Source organism: Bos javanicus, chromosome 22, assembly GCF_032452875.1.
Source record: "Bos javanicus breed banteng chromosome 22, ARS-OSU_banteng_1.0, whole genome shotgun sequence".
NCBI classification, from domain to species: domain Eukaryota; kingdom Metazoa; phylum Chordata; class Mammalia; order Artiodactyla; family Bovidae; genus Bos; species Bos javanicus.
The window spans coordinates 6,689,822-6,706,466 of record NC_083889.1 but is presented as its reverse complement, the minus strand read 5'-3'; the positions used below and the strand labels follow the sequence as shown (position 1 = coordinate 6,706,466).

At 46.9% G+C, this 16,645-nt stretch overlaps 1 protein-coding gene across 1 annotated transcript in view; it reads right to left on the bottom strand.

The window, feature by feature from the left end:
• Positions 1-538: 538 nt before the first annotated feature.
• GPD1L (glycerol-3-phosphate dehydrogenase 1 like) overlaps positions 539-16,645 on the bottom strand; it is a 63,978-nt gene continuing 47,871 nt past the window's right edge. Inside the window, exons 6-8 of the mRNA XM_061395739.1 lie at positions 11,060-11,293; positions 10,573-10,679; positions 539-3,473 (exon numbers count right to left, since the gene is read on the bottom strand). Coding sequence (XP_061251723.1) covers positions 3,377-3,473; positions 10,573-10,679; positions 11,060-11,293 — 438 coding nt within the window. The 3' untranslated portion in view covers positions 539-3,376. The remainder of the gene's footprint in view (positions 3,474-10,572; positions 10,680-11,059; positions 11,294-16,645) is intronic.

Genomic DNA, 16,645 nt, shown 5'->3' with positions numbered 1-16,645 from the left:
ACAAACGTTTTTTTTTTTTTTTCCGTCTACATTCCTTAGTATTATATAACAATAATGTATCCTGCTTGAGTACAGTTTTTGGAAAAAACCTTACAGCTAATGCTGTTATCTTGAAATTACGGGAGTGGGTCTAGTGAGGTCTTTACAACCTCCAGACATTCTTTTGATTCACTGTAATAAGTAATTAAAAAGTATATAACTCCATTGCTAACAGTAGCAAGGGGGCATTCTTTCTGCCCCTTCTGATGTCTGTGTCAGAAGCTTTCTCTAAACCCTATTACACAAAAGCTCTGAGCGATCAAGCCTCACTTCTGGCCCTGGATTGAATTCTTCTCCTCCAGAGGCCAAGAATCCCAGCATCTTCTATGGTTCAGCAACAACCTTTCACCCTCACATTTAATCCACCGAATGGGTGGAAGAAGAAGGCCTCCATCCTATGCTTGTAATTCCATAAAAATATCAGCAAGCAATGGAAAGGAACACCCATCGACAAATGGAAGCAGATGTGTTTTTGAGGAACGCATTAGAGATGAAGCCCTTCTTTTAAAATTTGCCTTTTTATTGTTGTCAAGGTAACACAATTTGGGGAGAGAAATAAAAGAGACTACCTAAACAAATAAAACCATCACATAAGCTGATTTAAAAAAAACAGGATCAGTAGCACAGGTGTGGGGGGATTCAATTTTTATTAAATCAAGCTTTTAAATCATATCCACCTACAGTCTGTAAACAAACGTAGTACATGTGTAGGTAAAAGGCTCTTAGATAAGAGCTAGTGGAAGAAACCGAAGATTCCTTGGTACAGAGGCATCTCACCACTCCCTGGGCCGATGCCATGGGGCCACATGATAGCTAAGACTTAAATAAAAACCAGAAGGAGTTTAGCTTAATTCCACCTGCTAGGATGGATATTGTTCCACATTATAGTAGGCTGAATTATCGCAAGGCAACAGTGTAGTTTTTACATTCACAGATTTGGCTGATACAGTATAAATTAAGCTTCTTTTCTAGATGTCTCCCTCCCAAATTACCATAATTAGTAGTAAGAAAGGTGAATTAAAATAAATGATGGACCACAGGTGGTTATAAAAATATATAACTCGTAGAGTAATAAATATCTACAGTTAGCAAAGCATAAACTTATATAAAATTTACCTTTTTCTATATGTGCAGAATATCATAAGTATGTTCAAAAGGTACAGTCAGAAGACTTGAGAAGGGTGAGAAGGCATTTTTAAAGAAAAAACACTCAAGTACAAAACCCAGAGTTGGAAGCTGAATGCAGATGAAGAACATACACAAGACAAAAATCCGAATCCTCACATCTGATGATGCTACTTGACGGACACCACGATTAGCTTACAGCCCTTTATGTATCTTAAAAAGTAACTTTGTTACTTATGTACAAACTTTTAAAAAGATTAATTATGAGACAAGCAAAAGTTGATTAACAGTGGCACTAAAATCGATGAAACATAGCATTTTGTGTGCTTTCGTATTCTTCTATGTATAGAAGTTTTTAAAATTCCCACCAAAAAAAAAAATCTAGTTTACAATCATCCCAGATATAGAAGGGGAAAAAAATCCCAAGCTGGAAAATAAAAAAGGTCAAGATCTCGAAGTGACTGAAAATCCATGAAAATGTAAAAGACATTCATACATTTCCTTAACACTCATTCACTACCATGTAAGGTAACCGCAGTGCTATCTTGAATCCAATCACATTTACAAAGATACAGTAATTTCCGTTCTAATTCTAGAATTAAAAGCACTTAGTCCACACAGTGTGCGTTTCAGCGAAGTTGACATCCACTTGGCTGTACCTGAAAGTGTCGCCTTAAAGCTTCAGCGAAGACTGTGGCAGACCTGAACTTTATATAAAGGTGCGAATGAACAATACCACAGGCAGTCATTCATTCTCATTTCTCGCAGACAGTGAATATACTTGCACTGTCCTGTGGTTGCCTCAGTCTGGAATAGTGTTCCTTGGAAACTTTGGTAAGTTTCCTTGCCAAAAAAAAAAAAAAAATCTGCGTAATCTGTCTGGGACTTGCCGGGTTAAATAAGCATGTTCTATGAACACAGTCTATCCCTTCAGGAGGGGTGTACAGACATGGCTTTTCCCAAACTCACTGGATCTTGCCAGGGAACACCAGGACCACTACTGGATCCTGGGACACTGGTTTCCTGTGGAACGTGGTTTGAGAAAGCCTAATCTAAATAATAAATTTTCTACAGTAGTGGTTCTCAGACAGTAGACAGCATTGAAACACACAGAAGGCATGTCAAGACAGAGATACTAGACCTCACTTCAGAGGCTGGGGTCGGGGAGGGACCTGGGAACCTATGTTTCCAAGAGACTCCAAGTGGAGCGAATGGAGTGAGGTCCACACGGAGTGAATCCTTCTAGACAAGGACCCATACAAGCCTCAACTGCAGAAAGCTGCCCACGCCCTCAAGAAAGCCTGGGGACAGCATCTGCTACGACCAATCAGCGGGAGTTCAAACCAGGCCAGTGACGGCTGAGCCTCTGGATCTGGCCCTTCTCGTCAGATGACCAGGCGCGGAGACTGTACCTTAGAAGAAGAGTAACAGCTGCCCCCTTTCAGGGGATCTGTGAGGCTTACAGGAAATGTGTGAACGAAAGTACAACCTGACAAGAAGCATCACACAACGGTAGCTAATCAGAACACAGCAGGAACATCCCAGGTGAGTTCTTGGCCTTCCGCCACTGCTGTGCCTTTACCCAAGTACATTCTGGTAGCTAACAAAGAGAAAAGAGGCTAAAAGTGCAGAAAACTGCAATGAGTGGAATATACAGATGAGTGGATTACCTAATCAAAATATGTAATTACTTTAAAAAAAAGATCAACCCACAATTGAAGTAGTTAATTATGCTGGCTCTGAGATAGTGTTTAAGTTACAGTATGTTGATCTTTGAACCCCCTTACTCATCTACTCTGCCATGTTAATAATGCTTGTTACATTTTAACCTTGAGAATGAGACAAAAAAATCCTTTGGTGAAACTCAAAACTTTTAGCTGCGATAGTTCCAATCTTGTATGCTACCTCGGTGGGAAAATTTCAAAAGTGATTTTTTAAAAAGGGCCTTTAATTTTGGTTCATAGAAACATCCATAGAATGAGAAAGGAACACACACTCACATGGTCACATATGTGCGTCTAGATGTTGCCCGGTAACATCTTAGCCAATGAACTTCATCTTGCAATTTAAAAGTGAACCTGGTAAAAATTCATACACATCCACGATGGGATGACAGTCAAGCATACATCTTTGTTGCCAAGTCCTGGTTTCCACCATTCTAAATGTCTGATACAAAAGGCAGGCCGTTTCCTGATAGGTTGCATGATTCACTCTATATATGCTCTGGATGGCTCTGGAGACAAGACAACATCTCTTGAACGGGCCGGCCTTCATAGCAGATCTGGTACACTGCAGTGAACAATGGAAACCTGATTGGAGGAAAGAGGATGGGAAGACAAGTTAAGCCATCTGGTCTACCTCACAGAACCAACCAGTCTTTCTGTCCTGCCTAACAGACTGCAGACTAGCATGCTACTATTGGAAAACAAAGCACCCTCCTTCACATCCCTTCCTTATGTGGTCTGCAGGGAGCCTCTACACTGTGGCTATAAGAACCTGGTACAACCTAAACCATCCTCTGGTTGCTTGGAGTGTGCTGTCTACAGACCCGTCCAGGGGTACTCTTTACAGGGTGATTTGTGGTCACCGACATCAAGAGTTGTGGCTCAGGCTCTTGACCAAATCTGGAATGGATTCAGGTTTATGTCACTAATTTTAAAAGGTTGGAGAATAAATTTTAAATTGTAGGGAGGTACTGCTCTCGCTTCTCTGAAACGAATCATCCAAGGATGAAGACGAAGCAGCCCACACAGCACCATAAACAATGGAGGCCTGGAACACTCCCACAAGAATCAACAAGGGGACTCACGATTAGCAAAATGCTGATCTCACGTGGGAAGCGGAATTTATCCTGCTGTTTCTTCTAAGATGCGAACACAGGTATAAATGACAGTTTGAAATGGATGAGGGAACGAAGGAGTGGGCTACTAATCCACTGTAAGAAAAGGTAACATTATCCCAGGGTACTGCTAGCTCACTCGGTAAGTATCTATTTTTTTAAATGCAGAAATCACTAAGGAAATAACTAAGTAATGTCAACAGGCTTTCAAACCCATACACACTGAATCACAAGAATCTTAAAAACCATTCTGAAAGTTATCTAGTTAAGCATTCTACAGTGATAACGTGATTTAAGAACAGGAAACAGTGCTGATAGGTTACATGTCTTTATGACAGTCTGTCACTGTGGGTTTTTTAAGGTGCAGAATGTTCTGGCATTTTTCAGTCAGCTAGACTTAATAAAATCTTTGATTTCACAGCCTATTAACTTTGGGCAAGTTTCACAACCCCTCTGTCCCTTTGCTCATCTGCAGAATGGGACTGGACACTCAGGATTGTTTTATTAAACAACACTTTACGTGTGAGGTGGAAAATACACCACCTGATACATGATGTGTGTAATAAACAGCAGCTTGTAAATGCAGCCACATCGCAACCAAGGGTTCTAGGCTATCCAAAAGGACAGGGCCTAAGCCTAGTTTTGCTCACCTCTGCATCAAAACGGCCTGGCCCAGTGCAGGCAAGAGGCAGGTGCTTAGTGAGTGTCTGTCGAATGAATTCTTGTGAATGGGAGTTAATGCCAGGAGATTTTAACTCCTTCCTTTGTCCTTCCATGACTTAACTTTCCTGTTCCTATGATGAGAACAACTTGCATGTTCCTCAAGCAGAGTGGCAGGTGATGAGTACCACCCAAAGCCATTCCCAACCCCTTCTCTCCTTACTGAGGTTGGGAATACCCTATCTCAGCCTTTCTTTCACACCAGAATTGGCCAAGGAAGAAAGTTCTAGCCAGCAAGACAGAATACATCTGGGAGGGTTTCTGGGGAAGATCTTTCTCTCCTTGAGAGGCACTGGACAAAAATATCTGCTAGACCACCCTTGCTCCACGCTGCTGAGTACAGTTGTGAGTATGTGATGCCTGGAGCTGCTGCAGCCACCTTGAGGCTTTAAGGAACGGCCAACAGGATCACTAAGATTCTAACCCAGAGACACTGAGACAACACCAATAACATCTACCTCTGGAATCTGTTATGTGAGAAAAATAACTGTATTGTTCAAGGTGTTTTAATTGGCTGTTGCTCGTGAAGCCAAAAGCACTCCCAATGTTCACAACTAGCATTTTCAAAATGTGTTCTGCAGATGAGATGATGACAAGTGATATGGAGCGGGGGGGCTACATTTCTATTGACAAGTAACTTGTTTAACCTCACAACCACACTATAAGGTAGATAATATTATCCCTATTCTATATATGAGGAAACTGAGGCACAGTTTCTGATTTTTCTAGCTAACACTAAACCACTAGGCTATAATGCCCATCTAAATGCTATTTTGTATCATTTAAAATGTTATGGGCTTTCCAGGTGGTCCAGTGGTTAGCAATCTACCTTGCAACGTAAGGGACACCAGTTCAATCCCTGGTCTGGAAGGATCCCACGTGCTGTGGAGCAACTAAGCCTGTGCACAACTACGGAGCCCTTGAGTGACGACTACTGAGCCCGAGTGGTACGACTGATGCCCGTGCACCTAAAGCCTGTGCTCTGCGACAAGAGACGCCGCCACGAGGACAAGCCCGAGGACCCCAACGAAGAGCAGCCCCTGTTTGCAACAACTAGGAAAAGCCTGCATGTAGCAGTGAAGCCCCGCTGCAGCTCAAAAGTAAAATCTTTTTTTTTAAAAAAGGACTTATTTCAGGACCACATGACATCCAAAAATAAAATAAAAGACTATAAAGCCAGTTAGATCAGTTTGAGGAACTCTCTAAAGAAGGTAAAAAGTGAAAGGAGGACATGGAAACCATTAACAGAACAAAGACAGCCTACCGGACAGGAGAACATATTTGCAAATGATACGACTAGCTCATACAACTCAACATCAGGAAACAACACGATTACAAAATGGGCCTAAGAACAGAATAGATATTCTTCCAAAGAGGAAATCCAGATGGCCAACAGGCACAGGAAAAGATGTTCAACATCACTAATCATCAGAGAAATGCAAGTCAAAAGGGACATAACCTCATGGTTGTCAGAATGGCCATCATGAAAAAGAACACAAATAACAAATGTTGGCACGAATGTGGAGAAAAGGGAACCTTACTACACCGTTAGTGGGGATTAAATCCTGTGTAGCCACTGTGGAAAACAGTAAGGAGGTTTCTCAAAACACTAAAAACACAATTGCCTTATGTCCCAGCAATCCCACTCCTGGGCATATATCTGAAAAAAACAAAAGCACTAATTTGAAAAGGTACGTGCACCCCAATATTCATAGCAGCATTATTTACAACTGCTAAAATATGGAAGCAAGCTAAACAGCCATCAACAGATGAATGGATAAAGAAGATTTGGTACACAGAAACAATGGAATACTACTCAGCCATTAAAAAGAATATTAATGAATATAACCAAAAAGATGCAGACTCACATATAGAGAAGAAATTAGTGGTTACCAGTGGGGAGAGGGAAGCAGGGAGGGGCAAGATAGAGGTAGAAGAATGGGGGGTGTACAAATTGTTAAGAATTCAATAAGTTACATGGATATATTTTGCAACATGAGAAATATAGCCAATATTTTATAATAACTGTAAATGGAGTATAAACTTTAAAAGTTGTTAATCACTATATTGTATACGGGATTGGGGGCAGAAGGAGAAGGGGATGACAGAGGATGAGATGGCTGGATAGCATCACTGACTCGATGGACGTGAGTCTGGGTGAACTCCGGGAGTTGGTGATGGACAGGGAGGCCTGGCGTGCTGCGATTCATGGGGTCGCAAAGAGTCAGACACGACTGAGCGACTGAACTGAACTGAACATACAATGTTGCACAGCAACTATACTTCCAAAAAATAAACTAGTTAAAAAAAAAAGTGAAGGTCTTCCCTAGTGGTCCAGTGGTTAAGACTCCACACTCCCAGTGGAGGGGGGCCTGGGTTCGAACCCTGGTCAGGTAACTAGATTCCACATGCTGCAACTAAAGATCCCTAAAGCTCCCACATGCTGCAACTGAGATCTGGCATAGCTAAACAAAAAAAAAAAAATTTTAAATAACAAAAAGGGAAAGGAAGACCAAAGACAATGTTTCATTAAAAAATGGACATAAACCTATCGATCAACTATCCCACTAATGGAGACTGAGGGCTTAGATGCTTCAGGCCTCAACAAGGCAGAGATGCACGTGTGTTAGTCGCTAGGCGTTTCTGACTCTTTGTGACCCCATGGACCGTCAGGCTCCTCTGACCACGGAATTCTCCAGGCAAAAATACTGGACCCGGTCGCCATTTACTTCTCCAGGGGATCTTCCAGACCCAGGGATCGAAGCTGGGTCTTCCACATTGCAGGCAGGTTCTTTACCATCTGAGACATCCTTGAGGCACAGAGATGTGTAGTATTATACATAAACGAGGCCCCAGCCCTTTACAGCACTGTTACCAGCTGACTGTACCCCAGCCCCCTCAATTCACCCAATGCCCCAGCACCTCAGAATGACTGTATTTAGAGATGGTGCACTTAAAGAGGAAATTAAGTGAACAGGGTTCATTAAGATGGGCCCTAAGCCAATATGGCTGGTACCCTTATAAGGAGACTGGGACAGACATCAGAAGACACGGGGGTAAGACGCCACCTACAGGTCGAAGAGAGACACTTCGGAGAGGTCAATCCTGCAGATAGATATCTGACTTCCGGCCTCCAGAACTGTGAGAAGACATTTCTGTTGTGTGAGCCACTCTGTCTGAGGCATTTTGCCTCTGGAGCCCGAGCAGACAAACGCCCGATACTCGCACGTGGCCGTAAAGACAGGCAGAAGGACACTGAAGAAAGCAAATTTCACGACAGCATTGAAACCCAGACAGCTTTAACATTTATCAAGGGGAGACTGGTTAATAAACAGAGGTTCTCCCACACTGTGGAATGTTCTGCAGACAGTAAATGAGACCTCTGGATGCAGATGTTGAACAATCTTTCAAGCATACCCTGAAGTGAAGAAAAGGGACAGAGCAGACTGTGGAGTCTGTCACGGTCACACAAATGCAAGCACCGTGTGGAAAGCTCAATGAACCCTGAGAAAGCGGCTTCTGTCTGTGGTGGGGATCAGGGCCCACTTTTCCTTGTGCGCCTTTTGGTATGATTGCAACGTTTTTTTCTCCCAGAAGCATGGTCCCCCTCCCAGACTTGAAAAATCAAAGTAAAATTGTAAGTTTAGCAGCAACACATTAGCAGCAATAGTGTCTACACCAGGGATGTGGCAGACCACGGCCAGAAGTACAAGTCTTGCCTGTGACCTGCTTTTGCCCCACCTGCAAGCTAAGAATTATTTTTACATTTTTAAAGGGCTATTAAAGGAAACAAAGACTATATAGGCAGAGGCCTGTGTGTGGTCTACAAAGGGGAAATTTTGTGATGTGATTCTCTGCACAAAAAGTTGGCTGACCGCTGCTCTAAAAAGTAATTTCAAAGTACGGGAAGTGATTTAAGTCCACAGGGTATGGAAAAGGTTCTCTAAGGATACACCCAGGCTGGCTCATGGGCCGTGATGGTTGAGATGCTCATGAAGGGGGTGTCCAGGTAGGTCAAACTGCCAGCAAAGACACACAGCAGTCTGAGAAAGAGGCGCTTGGGGCAAGAGAGCTCCACTTCCACTAAACAGGGCTCACAGGACGTGCTGTTAGAAGCCAAGTTGGTAACTGGACGGCAATGCCAATCTAAGGACTGTGAATCTCATTCTCAAAGAACAAGAGGTCTCTGAGTTAGAGGTAACCACGGCAGTCATCTGGTCTACCAGTTTGAGTTTGTAGATAAAAGGCACAGAACAGCTAAAAACATGACCTGCCCAAGACCACACAGCTGGCAAGCCATAAGGCGACTGGCCTCCCCCACAGCACTCTTTCTACAGCAGGGAAGGGAGTAGGAAATGAAGGAAGACCAGGGTGATGATGGCTGGAATGGCAGAGAAAGAAATCTGGGTAAGAGGTGGCGCCAAGTGATAATGGCAGGACTTAAGCTCCACCCGAACTACTGAGGGACTCGACATTCAGCCTGGGAGAAGGGCAGGGACCCCAACCCAACTGCGACCTCATTCAACACAGGCAGGACATGGTCCATTTCAGTTCAGTTCAGTCGCTCAGTCGTGTCTGACTCTTCATGACCCCATGAACCGCAGCACGCCAGGTCTCCCTGTCCATCACCAACTTCTAATCAGAAGGAAATGGGACATGACTACGGAGAAGCAGTTTCTCCTGCTTGGTTACATCTGCTTTTAAACAGGCAGGTACTGATCCCAGAACACCTGTTCCAGCCTGTATCGTCCTGCAGTTAGAGGGGCACACAGACTCACACCGGCCAACATGTCAATTCGGAATCCTATCAAAGGACTGGACCCTAGCCTGTCTGTGTGATGTCCTGGGATCCTAGGGTTCGATCTTGGCTGCACACAGATGGTACTTTTTCCTTTTAAAGCAGAGTATGGATGGGCACACCTGAAAGGCGAGGAGACTGCAAGGTTCCTCATCGCACCTTAACACAGGACGCCTCTGGTGCTAGAGTCCCAGGGGGGACTCGTCCTTCCTTTTTTTCTGAATTGCTTGACATTTCATTAACAAGAGTGATCTTTTTATTAAAAGGACAAAGTAACCTTTATTTAAAATTTTTAATTAAAAATATATGACACGTTTTAAGTCATGTTAAGTCATGCTTTAAGTCATGCCGACTCTTTTGAGACTCCATGGACTGTAGCTCGCCAGGCTTCTCTGTCCATTCTTTCCTGGCAAGAATAATGGAGCGGGTTGCCATTTCCTACTCCAGGGGATCTTTCCCACCCAGGGATCGAACCAGGTCTCCTGCTTGGCAGCCAGATTCTTTACCCCTGAATGACCTGGAAAACCCATGTGCTGCTGCTGCTGCTGCTGCTGCTGCTAAGTCGCTTCAGTTGTGTCTGACTCTGTGCGACCCATAGACGGCAGCCCACCAGGCTCCTCCGTCCATAGGATTTTCCAGGCAAGAGTACTGGAGTCGGATGCCATTACCTTCTCCGGGAAAACCCACGTAACTCTTACCAAATACCTGACAGGCAAGCCAGAATCTCAAACTCCTATTTTGTCTTGGGTTGGCCAAAATGTTAGCTTGGGATTTTCCGCTGATGGAAAAACCCGAGTGAACTTTTTGGCCAACCTGATACTGTGCCTAACAGCGCTCATTTCCCCTCCCTCATTTCGGACTTTGGGTAAATGCCTGTTTTCAGGGCAGGCAGACGTTTCCTGCCGTAGACCCTCACAACGCACAAAGGTCGGCACTGCTCTGCTAACTTCCTGTCCCTGCCTGGCAAATGCCTGAGTCAAGCACGGACTGTGCTCATCAGCGAGCAGAATGACAACTGATCCTCTGGCCTCACGGAAAACGGGGCACTTACTTGTCGAGCAGCCCCTTCTGTTTGAGGATGCGGTACACCTCGGCTGAAGTCTGAGGTCCTTGCAGCTTCTGTCCATTCAGCATCTCCTTCTCCAGTTCTTCGATGGTCTTAAAAACAATGAATGAACATAACCTCCTGTAACATCTAGAGCATCACTTAAAAAAAAATTTTTTTTGGCAGTGCCGCATGGCATGTGGGATCTTAGTTCCCCAACCCGTTCCTCCCCATGCCCGCTGCAGTGGAAGCTCCAGTCTTAACCACTGGAATGTCAGGGAAGTCCCTAAGGCATCACTTATTTTAAAAGCAGGGTAAGGGGAGGGGAGCAGCAGGCCAAGGAAAGGGAATAACACACAAGGTAGAGGGCGTAGCACTGAAGCACTTGTGAGTGAAGGCAGGTGGGGGTGGGCAGGACAAGCCCCGCACACACAGCCTCCGTGCCCTGGACAGCGGCTCTTCCCCAGCCCGGGATCCCCCAACCCCAGGTTACCTTGCCAGTCCTGGCGAAGGCCTCGGCCACCTTGCGGTTCCGGCCCCCGTAGCAGGTGGTGATGAGATCGGCCACGCCGCAGCTCTCCAGGAACGTGGCCGTGGACACCTGGCCTTTGCAGAAGATCCGGGCGAAGGCAATCATCTCCATGAGCCCCAGGCGGATGACGGCGGCTTTCGTGTTGTCGCCACAGAGGAGGCCGTCACAGAACCCGGCGCCTACGGCCACGATGTTCTGGGGAGGAGACAAGAAGCGGGGAGATGCTGTCATTCACACGCACACTGAGGGAGAGAGTGCGGGGGAGGTGGGGAGGAGCAGAGGCAGGGATGCCGGCCAGCTTCCCCGGGTTGCACAGGACCCAGGGTTCCACTCTTGTACTCTGAGAGAGAAGGAATGAGGGAGCCGCTCCCATTCACGGGGCAAACAGCCCAGCGCACTCTGGAGCCTGGACTCAGAAGGAAGCATCCGCCAGAGAAAGGGAATGGCGCAGAGGCATCTCCAGTTAAAGTACAGACTTTCTTTTTTTTTTTTTTTAAATAAATCAAAGGCTTTATCCAACTATAACACTGAAAGAAAAGTAGTCAAGTCATAAGCGCAGGGCTGGATGAAGTTTCACAAACGACACACTCATGTAACCAGCATCCTGATCAAGGAACAGAAGGTAACCGGTGCCCCAGAAAGCCCCCTTCAGCGCCCCCACCGAGTCACCCCAGCACCAAAGGTCACTGCTCTCCTGACTTCTAATGGCACACATTTACTTTCCCTGTCCTAACACTATGTGAGTAGAATCATACAGGATATAATCCTTTGTGTTTATCTTCTCTGTCTCAATCCCACATCACATTTGTGAGATTCAGGCGTATTTTAATGCGGGACACATTTATTTCCATTGTCGCACTGTATTCCACTGTGCAAAATCAATGCAATTCACCGCTTCAGGGGGTTGGCACTGGGGTAGTTTCCAGTTTGGAGCCACTGCAAATAGCCCTGCTATGACACTAGGTACGTGGCCTCTGGTGACCCCAGGCAGGCATTTTTGTTGTGAGCATCCTTGGGGTAGAAGTACTGGGTAACGACGGATGCCTATGTGTAGATCAAGTTTCCGCCTTTTGTTTCATTTGATAATCCCTAAATTAGCAATGGTGAAGCGCTGGCTTATTGTGTTGCTCTCTGCTGGACGCCAGGCAGCTTGGACACAGACCTGCCTCTTCAGAAGCTGATCGCCTAGTTCGAGGATCAGCCAATCAGGGCCAAATGACTGCTTTTGTAAGTCACACAGTACTGGAAACTCGGCACCCCTGTTCAGTAACGCATCGTCTGTGGTTGCCTTTGTGCTGTCAATGGATCTGAGTAGTCATGCAGAGACTCATACGGTCTGCAAGATCCACATTTTCTATGAGGCTCTTCTGGAAAAAGTTAACCACTCCCGACTTAACAGGGAAATAAAATGTGTGCACAAGTCACTGTGATGCTCAGCTGAAAGTGATGTTATTCCATAAGAGGCAATGAAGGCCAGGTGTCAGTTCAACTCACATGTACTGAGCAGGGGCTGTGGGAAGCCCCGCTGGGCCCTGGAGGGGCAGAGGCTGCCCTGGGGTGGGGGTAGGGTGGGGAAGCTGAAAAGACAGACGCAGAGCTTGCTCTCAAGGAGTTGACAGTATCATTGGGAAAAGACAGTAAAGCACATCAAGAGACAGAAGGATCAGAATATGTAGAGAAGCTTCATTACAAAGCAGGGAAGCCTGCACAGAGGAGGTAGCATCTGAGCTGGGTCTCAGATCCTATGTAAAACCAGACAGTCACATACGCCTGCGTGGTAGTGGGGGACACTCCTCTGGGACACCGGTCGAGCCCTCAGGTTTCTGGCCCTTTCTACATTACCAGCTTCCTCTTCAAAAACACTCAATGCAGGAAAAATGCAAGTATTCTGTCTCCATCTAATCACACAAGCATTTTTTTCCATAATGCCTGATGCCTGTATAGGGATTTGTGCCTTAAGAGATCTTAAAATATGAATCCAGTTAGTAACAAATGGGAAATAAGCTAAAAGAAAATAAGCCCATTTCTCCTCCGTTCACCTGTTTGGGCCCAGCCCTGGGTGTTCCGCAGCTTCTGGTCTCTGCCCAGTGTCCCCTCTAAAAGGTCCAGCTGTTCCATCTCAAGTCGGCGGCGCTGAGGAACATCTCCCAGTTTGCTATCAGCATCTCTGCCTCTCCTCTCACCTCTACACACAATGTTGCCAGATGCCAAGCACGCCCAGCCAGGGGTCAGCCTCCCCTCCCATGGCTGCACACGCAGCGGGTGCTTGGGGCTGAAAGTTGCCGCCAGGGAGCGGTTGTGACCCTCAGACTGCACTTCCTGTGCCACCCTTCCCGCCACGGCAGCCCAATGGAGGAAGCCACGGTGAGATGGGAGACGCACAGGCACGACTTCCAGAGGGCCTCCGGTCCTCAGTCTGCTTGGCTGCTGGGTGACCCTGGGATAATCACTCCACCTCTCTGAACCTTCTTGGCCTCGGTTGTTAAATTCGGGGCTTGGGTAAGATCTCTCAAGGCCCTTCTGGTGGTGGCATTCCTCCAGGGAAGCTGGCTCAACTGTGGCCCTGCCCTGGGACTGCTGACAGCAGGAAGGCCCTAGGGCAGCAGAGAAACCTAAGGACGTGCAGGGGGAATGACCACAGAGGCCACGAGGCCAGCTGTTGGAAGAGCCCACCAAATGGTTTTATGGAAGTTACCATGGCAATGTGCCCAGGCCTAGGTTCCAGGTGGTTAGACTGCTACAATGGCTCTCTGATGCTTCCTGGGCTGTGCCCCTGGTGTCCCCCCTTTCCTCATGACACAACCCATGGGAGTCACTGGACAAACCAGTTCCAGCCAACGTGTATGGACTGGAGGGGAGAGAGCAGGGACTTCCTTTCAGCAAAGGGTTCCTGTACTCAGAGGAGAGAAAGACTACTTACAAAGTGCCTACAGCAAGCCCACCAGGCCACCGCCCATGCAGTCTCATCTGAATTCTCACTGGAAACCCCAGCAAGTGTGTGTCTGTCCCCTTAGCTGGTTCAAATGGTAAAAGATCCATTTGCGATGCAGGAAAGATGAGTCTGACCCCTAGGTTGGGAAGATCCCCTGGAGAAGGGAATGGCAACCCACTCCAGTAGTCTTGCCTGGAGAACTCCAAGGACAGACGAGCCTGGTGGGCTGCAGTCCACAGGGTCGCAAAGAGTCAGACACAACTAAGAGACTAACACTACACTTTAGCTGGTTCCCAGGGTCAACGGCTTGCCAAGAACATCCCTCTGGTGACTGACATGGTCGGGACATGCCCCCAGGGCCTGGCTTCACAAGCCCACTGTTCCCCTGACTCTGCTCCTCCCACGGTGTGGCCACCGTGGCCTGGCCATTCCCACCAATCTTGGGGTCTGAGAGACCTTCCTGAGACACCCCTGCAACCAGATATCAAAGAGAACTGCCCCCTGGGAATTCTCTGATGGTCCAGTGGTTAGGACTTGGTGCTGTCACTGCTGGGGCCTGGGTTCAATTCCCGGTTGAAGAACCAAGATCTTGCATGCTGCGTGGCAGGATTGGAAAAAAAAAAGTATTAAAAAAAAAAAAAGGGCTGCCTCCCAGGCCTGCAGAGAGACTTGGGAGGTAAAAGGGGGAGGCCTGGGAGGACAAAAAATTTATGGGAAAGAATAGTAAAAACAACAGCTTCCCTTAATGAACTGTTTCTAAGTACTTCCTATATTATTAACTCATTTAATCTTCACAACACTTCTACAAGGCAGGTTCTGTTACTATGTATAATGTGAGGTGAGGACCCTTGGGCACCTGGGGTAAAGGAGCTCGCCCAAGGTCCCACAGTCAGGACCAGTCAGGAGCTGGGTTTCGAACCCTGACAGCCTGGCTCCGTCATCTCTCCTGGGAGCAGATCACACGAGGCTGCTCCAGCCAGCAAGTGGAACACACAGAGGGGCTAGGACAGCAAGATCTGAACTTTCTAATAGGAAGAGCTGACCCCAATCAACAGGAAATACTGAGGCGAAGGGGTGAGCTCTTGGTCACTGGAGGCATCCAAGGAGGAGCTGTATGGATGAGTCCTTAGCTGCCAAACAGTGCTTCTGACCTTCTGCTCAGAGAAAAGGCAGAGGAGAGTGTCCCCCCTCCGTGGTCTGGGGACACACAGGTAGGGACCACTTCCCAGTTTCCCCTGGACGTCTGACCTCCCCACCTCGGGGAGCAGAGGGCCACTGCAGAGTCAACCCCTCCCTCCTCAGGGGACCCAGGGCCAGTTTAATCACCTTAAGATGGATCTTGAAATCTTCCCTCTCTCCCCTACCACTTATCACTGTCAAAAGAAAAATAAACACACTGAGGCAGTCAGATTGTGTGTGAATAGCAGCCAAGCAGATGTACTCTGAGATCGCTCAGCTGTGAAATTTATCATTATCCGCTGTGCATTCAAATCTGCTTTAAAGTATTCTAGAGCTAAAAATACCGTGATTTTCAGAAGACAGACGTGCTGAAGCCCTTGCCCATTCCCCGGGGGGTGGCAACACTCAGAGGCACCCTTCCTGACCTGTTGTCTTTGCAATCCTGTATCACAGCAGGTCGACGGGGCTCACTGTCTTTTGTTTCCACCCAAACTGTAAAACTGGAGGAGCAGCCCACGCTACCTGCAGATTATGCAAACACTCCCACCACCTCAGAAGAACTGCCCCACTGAAACCCAAGTCAGAATTTTCTGAGTCCATCTGACTCTTCCCAAGGTCACCTCCAAGTGCATCTATCCTAGAGGAAACCTGCAGAGTGGAGGCTAACTAACTGCAGGCAAGGTATCACCTGTGGTTTGTAGGTCAAGCCCTGAGTAAGGTCACCCATCTGAGATGTCCAGGAGGTCCAAGGTCAAGTCCACACTCAGCCCCACAGGTTGGGCACCCTGACGAGAGGTACGTTTGATACCTGCTTGTCCAACAGAGTGGCCACTAGACCTTGAGACTCACGAGACTCATGTGACTACTGAGTCTGAAATGCTGCTACTGTGACTCTGAAACAGAATTTTGAATTTTTTAAAAAAGTTTTAATTTGCATGTAAATGAAAATAGCCACATATGCTACTAGGTGCTAGCTGGAGCCTTGGCTAGAGACTGGGAACCAGACTGACCCACAGCACATTCATCACAGCCAAAGGCCTGGAGGAAACCCACACACCCTACAGCTAGGGTGGTGAGCCTCAGTACAGACAGCCCTGCAGAGAACACTGCGCATCTGCGGCAGAGGTGATGGGTATCTCTCCCAAAATACTCTCCTCTTCTAGAGCTTGAGTCCCTGGTTTTCATGCAAGTGTATTTTTCCCAGGGGGGTGGAAAAATTCTCAACCTCCCTTGCAGCAGGGAGTACAATTAAGTACTGCTGCTGTTGCTACTGCTGCTGCTGCTAAGTCACTTCAGTCATGTCCGACTCTGTGCGACCCCATAGACGGCCGCCCACCAGGCTCCCCTGTCCCTGGGATTCTCCAGGCAAAAACACTGGAGTGGGTTGCCATTTCCTTCTCCAGTGCATGAAAGTGAAAAGTGAAAGGGAAATTGCT